Source organism: Hipposideros armiger, unplaced genomic scaffold (genome assembly GCF_001890085.2).
Source record: "Hipposideros armiger isolate ML-2016 unplaced genomic scaffold, ASM189008v1 scaffold_580, whole genome shotgun sequence".
Classification (NCBI taxonomy): domain Eukaryota; kingdom Metazoa; phylum Chordata; class Mammalia; order Chiroptera; family Hipposideridae; genus Hipposideros; species Hipposideros armiger.
Window position 1 is genome coordinate 478434 of NW_017731930.1, and position 13669 is coordinate 492102.

Below are 13669 nucleotides of genomic sequence, written 5' to 3' on the forward strand. Positions count from 1 at the left end.
TTGACAATGTAATAGTAGAGGTGATAGAACTTGGAGGTTAGAACATTGGGAGGATATGTGAAGAAAAAGGTAGGGATATTTATATTCTCATCATAGATGAGTTGTCAAGTAATCCTATGTTAGCATGATGGAACAAGAAGCAAAGGTTTAAATATTCTTTAAAACAGTAAGGTAACAAATAGAGGAGCTAAAAAATAATGATTATAATACTGGGAGGGGAGATAAGCACGGTTGTAGAAGATAAGATAAATTCTTCATCTTTCCAGAAAGTCAACAGATCATTTCTAAACTTAATAAGTAAAAATAACTATACAAGCATATTATTTAAAAGCATGGAACTAACTACTACAAGACCTAAAACAAAAAATAGTTTAAAGTGGTTGCTTTTAGGGTACAAGGGTGGAAAAGAGTGGGGTGGCATAAGACTTGCTTTTTAGTGTACGTTCTTCTACATTATTTTACTTATTATAAAGAAGTTCACATTATTACTTTGATAAAAATATTTAAAATGATAGAAAAAAGCCTGCATTTACATTATGATCACTATGCAAATCATTCACCAATAAGGCCAAGTAATATGCTAAAACTATGCATCTTTATTTAGAAGTCACCCTGTGGGCTACTTGAAGTAGAATGTATCTAGAATCAAGATCAAATGCATTCTTTCCATCTTAGAACTATCTTAATGTGCATTATACCTGAACCATGACTTTCATGGTTAGTTCTTTTTTCAGAGTTTCTAATCACTTTTTAAGTTCAACTTCTCAGACATACATTTAACTGCATATGAGTAGTGTACCACTTTATTTCCAGGTTACAACCCTCTTAGAGCCGCTTACCATACTGATCTAATCTGAATTGATTACCATTTTTATTTCCTTCAGGTTCTGTTATTTTTCTTCTTTTTTATATCATTGGTTTTCCTCAAATGTCAGTTGATCCTTGGTTGTCCAAGGATGTGCCCTTTAACAACGGGAATATGTTCTGGAAAATGTTGTTAGGCAATTTCATCATTATGCAAACATCATAGAGTATACTTACACGAATATAGATGTATATAGTATAATATACATCTAGGCTATATGGCATACTGTCACATATGTAGTCCGTTGGTGACTTATGTGGTGCGTGACTGTAGTTAAGTATGAAGGTCTCTGTCATTTTTTTAGGGAGCTAATATAAATATTCTGTGTTTTTGTGTCTCCTATTTTCCCACTGTTCACACTAATAAGTGGGAAGATTGCCTGGAAGCTTTGTGATGTGGGTAGAATAAGTTAATCAACAGGCTGTCTTAGAGGGGTTTTGGTCAGATAGCCAGCAATTAAGCAGGGTATCTCTCAAATGCTAAAATTAAGAGGGTTTTAACGTGGGGTGCCAAATCCATTCTAGAATTAGCTTTCCCAGATAGTTCATTTGAATTTTTTAGAGGTAAGCCTTATGGATTTTTTTACCCCCAACAGTAAATATCCATCTACCAGCAGATTTTTGACAATGGTAAATATCCATCTACCTGCAGCTTTGAGTCTTAAAGTGACAGTGGAGACAACTGGTATAGCTGTTTCATGTACAGACCTTCAATCAGCCCCGTTGTCTACAGTCATTGTCTTCCAGCTCTTTTAAATTGCTAAGTCCTAATTGATATCCTTTCTAGGGTTTCAGTGACAAATCAGCTCTCTCATTGGAGCCCCTTTGAAGTGTATTTAGGCAAGTGTTCTATACAGTTTTGTTCAGTGGTATGCTACCATGTATTTGGTTTTCCATAAATGAGATAAAATTTCTTATTTGCTCATGAACTCCCTTCTGTCTCTTATGGGTTAAGTTTCTGTATTGTCATTTCAATGGAGTTTGGAGGACAGGAAGTAAAAATGTGTGCTCAGTCTATCATCTTGATACAACACACACACACACACACACAATTTGTTTTTATACATATCTTCTCTACTGAAGCTCCTCAAGGGCAAGGATGTATTGTAAAATGCCTAGCACAGTTCCAGGAATAGAATAGGATTTAAAGATACGTGCCTGGTTGGATTTGGATGTAAGACAAAAGACGTTACAAATGACAGAACTGCTTTAGCCTAGATGACAAGTGTTCTGATAGAAACCATCAAAGGAATAGATTTTAAAGAAAAAATTTTTATTTTAGTGTTGTAAATCAATAGTTGTACCCCAGCATAGGTTTTATAGCTTTGATAGAGGCCATAGAAGCAAATAATGGAAACTAGTTTACAAGACTTGATTAACTGAATCAAAGGTAGTCTTGTGTGCTTCACGCAAAATTATCAGGTAGACAGAGTCCTGATGCTATCAGAGAGAAAAGAGTGAAGTCATTTTAGCTCTTGGCTCTCACCCAACTTGGAATACTCCTTATCGGATAAGACCAGCTCTACCTATATTAGAGCACAATAAGGAACTACTACATTATTCCAGATATAGTGTACTATTGAACTTTAAGTCCTCAAGAGTAGGTATTCAATTAATATTTAATGACTGAATATATCCCTAACACCTGCTCACAACTCTGATTCCAGAGTTAAGAAATAAAAGTTTTATGGGCGAAAGCCAAATGAGCCAATTAGTGATACTTTAACTGGTAGTAGCTATTATTAAAGTGTCCGCTCCCAATCAGGAATTCAAAAAATACTTGTGAGGCTAATGAGATCATTAATTAATGTTAACTTTTTGAAACTTTAAAAAATGTCTGCTTTTAAAACAAAGGGTGGTATACAACCCTGTAAATATACTCAAAACTATTGAATTGTACACTTTAAACAGATAAACTTTATTTAAACTATATCTCAATAAAGCTGCAAGACAACAACAATAAAACTCACAAGGAAACTTTTCCAGGCCTTCTGAATTACTCTGGCAGCTCTATCCCTTTCTGTAAATTCCAGTTCCTGAATCCAAGGCATTTAATGTCCTAAAAGAAAATAAGCAAAAGGGGTATATCTAAAAATACTTTATGTACTCCATTATGAAACTGTCACTAGAACTCAATGGAAATTAAATAGCAAGTTGTATGAAAAAAATGTCACGTTAAATTTACAGTAGCAATATGGTTCTGAGATGCTTTATCATAATCTAAACTGAGTAAATTTTGCTTAAAATGTTAAAATTCTGAACTGTTATTTGTAAAATGCTAAATATAAAAGGATTTACAAATCCCAAAGCCCTGAAGTACTTAAACATATAACATACATCTACTAATATGTGCATTATAGAGAGACAGAGACCAAACAGAAAAACTGTGTAAAGGATAAGCCATTTATTAAGAGAAATGAGAGAAAAACCTATTTATATATATATCTATATATCTATATCTATATCTATCTATATATATATATATATAAATATATATATATATATATATAAAATCTTTAATTTGTCTTCTTTTTTTTAAAGAATTTACTGGGGGTTGGGGGAGGGAACAGCATTGGGGAATCAGGGAAAAGAAACAGACAAGTTGCTGTCCTTTTGTTCTTCAGTCTAGTTGTGGAGGACACCACTTCACTGGCCCATGTTGGTATTAGCATTGCGCTCTTCCCAGGTGAGATAGATTAGTCACTGGCCACTGGATGGTAGCTCACTCCAGCTGCAGGCCGCTCACGCTGGCTGCTGGCCACTCAGGTAGCTTACGCAAGCCCACTGCAGCAGGGGCTGCAGACTACGCCATGGCTAGCGACTCACGGCAGCGCAGCTCCAGGTCGAGCTGTTGTTCACCATCTTAGCTGTAGAGGGCACAGCATCACTGTCCCATGTGGGATCCGAACTGGCCGCCCTGCTGCTCAAAGCTCATGCTCCCCAGCCAAGTCTTCCACAAGACAAGCAAACATTTCTAACACATTTTAACGTGGTAAACCAGTGAGCTCTTGCAATACAAGTAGTTTGTTTCTGGAACAAATTATGCTTACAAACCAAGGTATTACTGTATATTCTTTCTAGCTAGCAGGTGGAGAAGGAAATAGTATAGTTTATCTGTGTATTTCAGGACACTTCAGGAAAAAAAAGTTTTCCTTGTGAATAGTGTGGTAATCAATTTTAATAATTTTTAAGGACACTGTCACTATTTCTATCATTAAAAGAGATAAATACAGAAGATAACTTTGCCACCTGAGCTTTATCATAACTTTAAAAATCATATCAAAATTTTAATTTAAAATGTGAGGAAAAAATAGAAAAATAATTATACTGAATTTTGAAACATGGTGGTTACCTCAATTCATTACTCTTATGTTTTCCTGTTCATGTCCTTTTTCACTGACCAACATACAAAATACAGGTATTTGGTTATTCACAAATAACCACAGAATCAGGATAATATTTAAACAGCATTAGAAATATATGTATATATCACTCCCTATTTAACATCTAATTACTGTTTAAAATCCAAAATTATTCATATTACCACTTAGATTTATTTAGTTTAAAAGTTATGTAAATAACACATACATTCTTGTAGTAAAAATTTCAAACAATATAGAGCTGTACAGTAAAACCCATTTCTTCTAGCCCAGTCCTCTTGAAAGGTAATCTGTTAATAGATGTGTGATTCATACAGATCTTTTCTAATATACTTAAATTTTAACAATGTATATATATATATATATATATATACATATATATACACACACACACACATACACATGCTTATATATATTACATATATACACATATACACACACACATATCATACAGGATTATTTGTTTGCATTAATGTAACTATACATATTTTCTGCTTTCTTTACCTAACAATGTGTTGGAGACTTTTCCATATTAATACATATAGATCTTCCTCATCCTTTTTATAGTTGCACAGTATTCCCAAGTATGGATATGTCATAATTTGTTAACTCTTTATCATTTGACATTCAGATTGTAATTGTATCAATAATTACAATTACAAAATGAATATCCTTAGACATCTATTTGTGTATATGTGCAGCTATTTTTGTTAGATACATTTTTAGAAGAGGAATTGCTGTGATATATATTTTTTGCATTGACTCTCTGGAAGAGGATACAAGAAACTGCTGTCAGTGATTGTCTCTGGGATGGTGCCAGGGGACTAAGGGACCTTGGGTTTAGGAATGAAAAGATTATTTCAACATACTTTCCTGTATTGTGTAATTTTGTTTTTACAGTGTTCATGTAGTTCAGATATATTGGGTTGTCGGAAAAAGTCATAACAATAAATAAATAAATTAAAAAAAAAAAAAAGAAAAGTCATGACGTATTTTTTCTATGTTTTTCGTTGCAAAAATGCGCCATGACTTTTCCAACAACCCAATATATAGCTTCATAAAAAAGAATAGAGTGTGCACATTAAAATTTTGACACAGCCAAACTGTCCTCATAAATGTTAATTTACACCTATAAACATTCTACTAGAGTGCTCAATTTCTAGATTTTACAAAAGTGAAAAACTAAACATAAATGAAACATTAGCACTATTGTGGGTCTTTTCATATTCTTTCCAATAATTGTTTTACTCCTGTTATCCTGCATAAGTGATTTAAGGTATAAAGCAGTGTGTGTGTGAGATTGCACAGGATAGCATAAGTTCTAATTCATGCAAATTGCATAATTTTCCCAAATACATTCTCAACTTTGTAGGTAAAATTTTAAACTAGGTTTTAAAATCCCTTTTAATTGTGTGTACATGTCTGAACGAGTTTTATTGGCACTTTGACTTAAATAATTTCACTTAGGTTTCCTCACACCTGCTTCCTGCTTCTCATGTGATGAAGGCTAAAGGTTGTTAGACGCTGACAAATCAGTATCCTTGTATGTGTATTTGTTAAACTTATTTACTTTCTATCTCCTACAATGTAAGTTCCCTTAGGGCAGACTCTTTTCTTGCTTATTGCTATATCCCCCATTTCTAGCAAATAGCAGTGATCAATAAATATTTGCTGGTTAACTGAATAGGAGATTGGTTAAATAAATTATGATGCATTCTTACAATAGAATCCTGTCAGAATATTAAGTGATGCTGTAAATGTACACATTAACATGGAAAATGTTTCATATCATAATGTACAACTTGTAAGGAGCAGTTTGTTAAACAGTTATCTGTAATAAGCTATTTCTGTTAGCTTCTCCCTCCCCTGTTCAAATATGTGTGTATAACCATGTGCGTATGAGTGTAATATGAATCTTATTGTGGTAATAGAATTAAGGAAGAATTTAAAATGTTTATTTTTGCTTGTTTCTATAATGAACATGTTCTACTTGAATAATAAGCATTTTTTAAAATTAGTTTTGTCACCAGTAAGAGAACAATTCATTGCAGGCTTGACCTGCAAAGTTAGCAAAAATACAGTGGGGGAGGGATAGGGCATGTGGGGAGGGGGTGGCTCTCCTGTAGGTGGATCTCTAAAAGTTGTCCTACTTGGAGCGTGGTCCATAGACCTATGCCAGTCTCTGAACTGCATGTTTCCCAAAGAGATAAAGAAACTGAAGGTAGTTACAAACTTAGAGCAATTTGACATTGCTGTGGCACACAAACACATGATCTCTGGGCTTACAGTTTGTATATCTTTATTATCTTTCCTTTCTCTTGTAATTCATTTTTATTTTATTTTATTTTATAGAAGGTTTGCAACACTTTGGAAATAAATTTTTAAAAGGTTTTCACCACTGAATATTGCTCTGAAGTGTAGTCTTGGGATTAGGCCCAGGAGTTACATTCAGCTGGATTCCTGTAATGTCAATAGCATCTGCTTAACCTTCTAGGAAATGGAATCTATACACCAATACCTGATACCCCTGGACATATATCAGACACCACTTGTAATGATCTTAACTTTGCTTAAGGATATTGTACTTACTGTTGCTTCAGTCTCCTTGTTTGGACTGGGCTTAGTATGGTGTGTAGGGAATCAGAGGCAGATTTTCACATTTCATTAATTATCATGCAGCAATTAAAAAGTATCTTAAATAAGTATTTATTGGGGAAAATAATACAATAAGTAACAAAGGAGTCTAAACATTATACTCATTACATTAATTCATTATCGTTTAATCAAAAACCTGAGTGAAATGGAGTGAGCCAGTTCATATTCAAAGATATAAATAGGCTTTCTAGGCAAATAGAATAGCAAGCGTGAAGGCAATGAAACAGGAAGCTGAACAAGAAGGCCAGTGTGACTGGAAACAGCTAGAGAGAAGAGTAGCAGGAGATAAAAGCAGAGAGGTAGTGGAATCGCGGATTACATAGTGCCTTCAATTGTAAAAAGCTAAAATTTAAGTGTCATGGAAGTTAGACCAGAGGAGTAACATGATCTGACTTTTTTTTTTTTTTTAAGTATCACTCTGAACGGGGGTAAAAGAAAACAAAAAAGCTGAGCTATTATCACTGTGACTCAGCCATGAATATTTATACAATACCAAAATGTATGATACAATGACAGTAATACCCCATAATTATATACCCTATGATGCCACCCATGATGATATGAATTTGGATATAACATTATTGGTGACTGGCTCCTCGTTTCCAAAGCAGACTTACCCTGGATATTTTTTACTATTTTGGAATAACTCAACCTATACTGTAGGCAGTTAAATTTTTGGAACCTACTTAGTGTTATGGCAGGATTTTTTTTTTTAATTAGCAAGATGAGGATCAGTATGTGTATGTATATATGTGTGGTGTGGTGGTTTGGTGTAAGAGAGCTAAACTCTCATTTTATATTATAGGAAGTTACCAGAAATAGCAAAATCTAAAAGAAATCAAGAACAAGTAGAATAACATGTTATTTAAAATATAGAGGTAAAAACCAAAAGAAGTGCATGTGCAATGAAGGAGATAAAACAGAGTAGTGGGATAAAGAATGACAGGGGTACTTTAGCACAAGTAATCAGGAAAGGCCTCTCTATCTAATGAGGAGACATTACTTTTCATGATGCAAAGAGGCAATGATGGGAAAATGGTAGAAGGTAGTTCCACGCACAGGGAACAGAAAATAAAAATGCCTTGAGATAAGGAGCTTGGTGTGCTGGAGGAAAGAAAACAGTGTCAGTGGAAGAGAAGAGGCAGAAGAGTGGAAGATAAGGCCAAAGGAGCCAGGCTATAATTATATGGGAAACTGACTGGCATGGTTTGGAAGGTGCACTGCAGCTTGCTTGTACTGGCTCAGTAGAGCCAAATTTTAAATTTTAAAGAATTATGTCAGCTGGTTTTTAAACAGCATTATTAATTTAAACTTACAATTAAATAAAGGTAATAAATACTCAAAACTCATCATGGACTAATTATTTTACTATTGAAGGGGAGACTATACCACCACAAAATGTGCCACTTTGGCATGAGGATTATTTTGACCTGAAGGCAACTGAGAAACAGCAGATGCAGGAAAAGCTTTCTCCCCTTCCTCTAGCTGCCTAAAAGCAGGACGTTGTTTCCCTTCGTGAAGGTGTTCCTTCTCTCCCTTCCCATAACAGGAGGAGGAAAAGAACCATCATCACTGGCACTAAGATGGGTCTGCACACTGAGATGGGTTATTTATGTAATTTATGTTATTTATTACATAAATAACCCTTATCTTCCATTAATTTACCCCCAAACCTCTCTTCGTCTTGTCACTTCACAAACTTATCACCCTTTGTTAAAATGGTATACGATAGTACCAGCCTCTTTGGTTTTTCACTTCCTTTTCTGTGTGCATGTAAAATTAAAATATTAAAATCAAATAAAATCGTATGCCTTTTCTCCGGTTAATCTGTCTTTTGTCAGTTTTATTTGCAGGCTCCAATCATAGAACCTAAGAGAGTATAGGAAAAGGTTTTCCTCCCCATCACTATATTTTACTATCATTGTACTTATTTTCCTAAACTTATTATGTTTATTGCAAGGTTTCTCAAAAGTGGCACTATTGCTATTTTGAGGTGGGTTCTTTGTTGTGGGGGTTGTCCTGTGCATGGTAAGTTTAGCAGAATCCCTGGCCTCTACCCACCAGACATCAGCAGCACAGTTGTGACAACCAAAAATACCTCCAGGCATTGCTAAATGTCGCCTGGGGAGCAAAACCACCCACAATTGAGTACTACTGGTCTCTGCATATTATCTACTGGTATCTGTCTGCATGGTGCTCCACATCTCTTCTCATTTCCTGAGGCCATTACTGTAACTTGAAATTGGCCAGGATGGGAGTATTTACATCACAGAAACTGACGAACACCACAAATCAGGGCTTGACTTATTGTTTTGTTGGTTGTCCAGATTTAAGAAAGTAGCGGTGAAAATGTAGTGCACACTAACTTGTATGTCACCATTACATCATGAATAGCACAAGATATTGATGACCTATCTTTTTCAGTATTCAAACTTATCTGTTCAAAAATGAGTCATTCGCATTACTGAGGAATAATTAAGTTCTACATATTTCAAGAAAGAGAAAGGTGTTCAGCTGTGTCAAATGCTGCTGGGGGGTCAAGTATGTTGAGAGTAAAGAATCAGATCTGGGCAGATCAAGTTGCTGGTAGCCTTGGTAAGTGTTGTTTCAGTGGAGTAGCAAGGAAGAAAGCCTGGGATGGGTTGAGGAAGTGGGAATGTTAAGAAAGTTGGGTATAGTAATAATTCTTTTAAGTGCTGTAAGGGAGAAGAGATATGGGGTGGTCGCTGCATGGCAGGCATGGATTAAAGGGGTTTGTTTTTTTGAATACGGGAGCTATTAAGGCATGTCAGGTTGATGTTAGGTGTGATCCAGTAGTGAGGGAGAAATTAAGGGAGGGATAAATTGAAGGGTAAAAGTCCTTTGAATGGGTTTAAGAGGACATGGTCCAGAGAAAAAGGCGGGTAGGGTCAGTTGATGGCCTTAGACAAAAATACTGATGTCATATGGTTACTACGAGGCTCCAAATAAATTAACCAATGTGAGACTATTTCATAAATTCTAAGACACTAAAAAGTACTGTCAAACCACTGTTCAGGTAATGAAAGATTTTTACTACACCCAGGCTCTACTTGCAGATTCAGAGATAAAAGGTTTTTATCTACCCCTAATCAATAGCTTTCATTATATCATGGTTCCGCTGATCTAGTCAGGCTTCATGAGAAAAAGCTTAAAAGACAAAGCTTTAGATTCTCAGTTCCATTGGCTTTAAAAGTTGTAAAATAGTATTAAAATTAATATGCTGGGATCAGAACCTATACTGAATGAGTTTCATGATCTTTACAGGTTTTGTAATTTCGCCTTTCTTATTTCCCTGTGGTCCTTTATACCGAGGACAGATGAGGACCTACTCCGCAGAAACGCCTTTCACTTTCCCACCTCTAAATAACGAAATGAAAACCATTTCATGGGTCGAACAGAAAAAAAATTCCAGAAAAAAACGTGTGGTAAGCCATCAAGTATTTCCCCCACCGCCTGAAAGTGAACGAAATAGTATCTTCGCAGAGGTGCAAAGAGTGAGGAACTGTGATCGCGCAGACAGTCAGGGAGCTCTTTTCAACTAGAGCGACCCGAGTGCACCGAGGGCGGGGACAGGAAGCGCGGGGGAAGGGACTAATCCTGCGCCAAGACTGAAAGCTAGGGGGCTTCTGAAAAACGAAACCTCCTTAAGGGGGTTGCATGGGGCGCGGACCTCAACGGCATGGGACCTTTAGGGCCCTGAAACAGGGCAGGTTCAAACCAGTCACCAAAGAAGCGAGAGGAACAGGTGTAGTACGGCCTGAGAGGGAGGGAACACCATTACCCTCACCTGCCAAGCCGCGGGCCCAGGCTCCGCTTGTTTCCTCGGTAACACTGCAGACGGAAATTATGTAACTCTAGTTCCGTTCCTTCCGGCCTGGACCTCTTAGCTCCGCCTCCCAGCCTCTCCCCTCGGCCCCGCCCCTGGGCCCTGATCTTTCCTCCACCTCCGAGTTCTGATTCAAAATCGTGAGATGTGAAGGTGGTTGAAACTATTAGAAGCCATCACTGTGGCAGATTGTCGATTGCTTTCGGGCAAAAGATATTGGAAGGGAAACTGCAGTGATTTTCTGAGAAATTGGGCTCAATATATTATAAAGCCCGGTCACTTCAAGGACTTTGAAGAGTAATATAGTAGCAAAATCTTTTCTACTTAATTAACGTATTCATTCATAAATAAGAGAACTGATCTTTCCAATGATTTGACATGTCTTGCTCAGGATCAAAGAGTAAGTGACAAGTGACTGCAGTCCAACGCTATTTCTAAATTTAAACTCATTAGCTGGTAAAGCCTAAACCAATTTCTAAGTGAAAACAGATGACCTCTTAAATGAATTTCCAGATAACTTTAAATAATACAGGTACTGCAGATCTAAAGCAAGTTTGATTTGCTTAAGATCTAAATATCTCACACTCTGAGAATGCTTTAGTTTGTCACGGATTATTGCAATGTCAAATCACCTTGTTCAGAAGCAGCCCAGTTCTGCTATTTCCCTCTTATGCTCCTGCAAGTAAGACAATTAGTTTGTAAGGAGGATGAACATCTAGGGGAGAAAACACCAGAAGAAAAATTTCCCTACTTAATAAAAACATTTGTATAGAAGAAATTCCCTGTAGGCTAATTCAGTGACTCACTGAGCTTCCAGAGTTCTTTAAAATCGTTATCACATCATAATAAGCAGGAAGGGTGAGTTTTAGTTTTCTTTCATGTAGTTACCTGGGTGCATTAATACACAATAGCTTTGAAAAATAACCTGTAAAAATATAGTCATGGAAAGATTATGTATACTTGTACTTAATTTTTTAATCTAGTAAAAACTAGGTATAAAAATTTAAATTCAAAACTACAAAATTGCACAACAATGTTGGATGTACTCAATGCCGTTGAACTGTATTCTTTTTTTTTTAAGATTTTATTGGGGAATTGGGGAAGGGGAACAGTGTTAGAGAATGGGGGAAGGGGAACAGCCAAGTTGTTGTCCTTCGATCTTAGTTGTGGAGGGCGCAGCTAGCTCAGCTCCAAGTCCAGTCGCCATCCTGTTGCCCGTCGTTAGCTCGAGGCACCTTAGCTCAAGGTGCCATGTTTAATCTTAGTTGAGGGTGGGCATAGCCCACCATCCCATGCAGGGAGTCAAACTGGAAACCTTGTTGCTAAGAGTGCATGCTCTAACCACCGAACCATCCAGTCGCCCATCGGCGGTTCACAGCAGCTAAGCTCAAGGTGTCATGTTCAATCTTAGTTGTGGATGGAGCCTTGTTGTTAGAAGCACATGTTCTCACCAGCTGAGCCATCCTGTCACCTGTTGGCATCTCAGCGGTAGCTCACTTCAGGCACAGCTCACTGGCCCATGTAGGAATCAAACCAGTGACCCTGTTGCTCAGTGCTCGCGCTCTTAACCAACTGAGCCACTTAGGCCGGTCCTAAACTGTATTCTTAAAATGGTTAAAATGGTAAGCATATGCATACTTTACCACAATTTTAAAAATTTTAAATTATGAAACTAAACCAGTAAATAATTCAGAAAAAATATTTCTAAATGTAGAGAATAAAATATAAAAATACATTAAAAGGATACTATATATATAACTTTATATACATAACTTTAAAATAAGCCCTACACATTTTTTATGAATTCATTTTGTTTCCTTATCTTTGTCTTTGCCTTCTGACTGGAAAGCAAGAATATTAATTTTATAAATATAATATTACATATTATATAACAATAAGAAAAACAAGAGAGAAAATAGAAGAGGAGGAGAATAAGGAAACTGATCATGAAAAAGACTAAGCACATGATTGGAGGATTGGGACTTTCAACTGTTCAAATTCCTAGCAGAGGAGGAGGGCTAAGAGATTGTGTTCAATCACATGGCCAATGATTTAATTAATCATGCCTACATAAGACCCAAAAAACACTGTGGATGCTAAAGCTCAGTGGAGCTTCCTGATTGGTAAACACATTGATGGACAGGGAGGTGATATACCTTGACTCCCCAGGGAGAGGGCATGGAAGTTCTGTGTACCCCCACCCCCCCAGACCTTGCCCTATATGTATCCTTTAAATTAAACTGTAACAATTAAGTATGGTATTTTCCTGGGTTCTATGAGTTGTTCTAGTGAATTATTGAACCTGAGGTGGGTCATGGGAACCCCTGAATTTGAAGCCAGTTAGAAGTGCGGGTGGCCTGGAGACTTCACTTGTGGCTGGTGTCTGTAAGGGTAGTCTTATGAAACACTGAACCCTGAAACCTGGAGAGTCTGATGCTAAATCCAGGTGGGCAGCATCAAAATTGTATTGAAGTATACCCAATTGAGGGTGAAAGAGAACAGGTAGCTCACAAAAATATTCCACTGTTTCTAAAGCTCTGCTTCTCTTCACTTCTGTCTGTCATGACAATTAAGTTCACAATCTCATCCTAGAAAAAGTGCTATATACTTCATTGATGAATATCACTATGGTCACCTTCAAAGTACTCCCCTTGGGAAGCTATGCACCAACGTCAGCGCCTAGTCCACTCTTCAAAGCAATTTTGGAACTCTTTTTCTGGAATAACCATTAGAGCTGTCAACGTATTACCCTTGATATCCTGAATGTCATCAAAATGTCTTCATTTCAGTATTTCCTTTATCTTTGGGTAAAGAAAGAAGTCATTGGGGGCCAGATCAGGTGAGTATGGAGGGTCTTCCAATATAGTTATTTGTTTACTGACTAAAATCTCCCTCACAGACAGTGCCATGTGAGCTGGTGCAT

General features: G+C 36.7%; 1 protein-coding gene across 2 annotated transcripts in view; it reads right to left on the reverse strand.

Moving 5' to 3' along the window:
• The window catches only part of CUNH11orf65 (chromosome unknown C11orf65 homolog), a 43098-nt gene extending 32304 nt beyond the window's left edge, over positions 1–10794 (reverse strand). For both annotated transcript variants that reach the window (XM_019624134.1, XM_019624135.1), the window contains exons 1-2: positions 10708–10794; positions 2835–2923 (exon numbers count right to left, since the gene is read on the reverse strand). In XM_019624134.1, coding sequence (XP_019479679.1) covers positions 2835–2915 — 81 coding nt within the window. In that variant the 5' untranslated portion in view covers positions 2916–2923; positions 10708–10794. The remainder of the gene's footprint in view (positions 1–2834; positions 2924–10707) is intronic.
• Positions 10795–13669: the final 2875 nt, after the last annotated feature.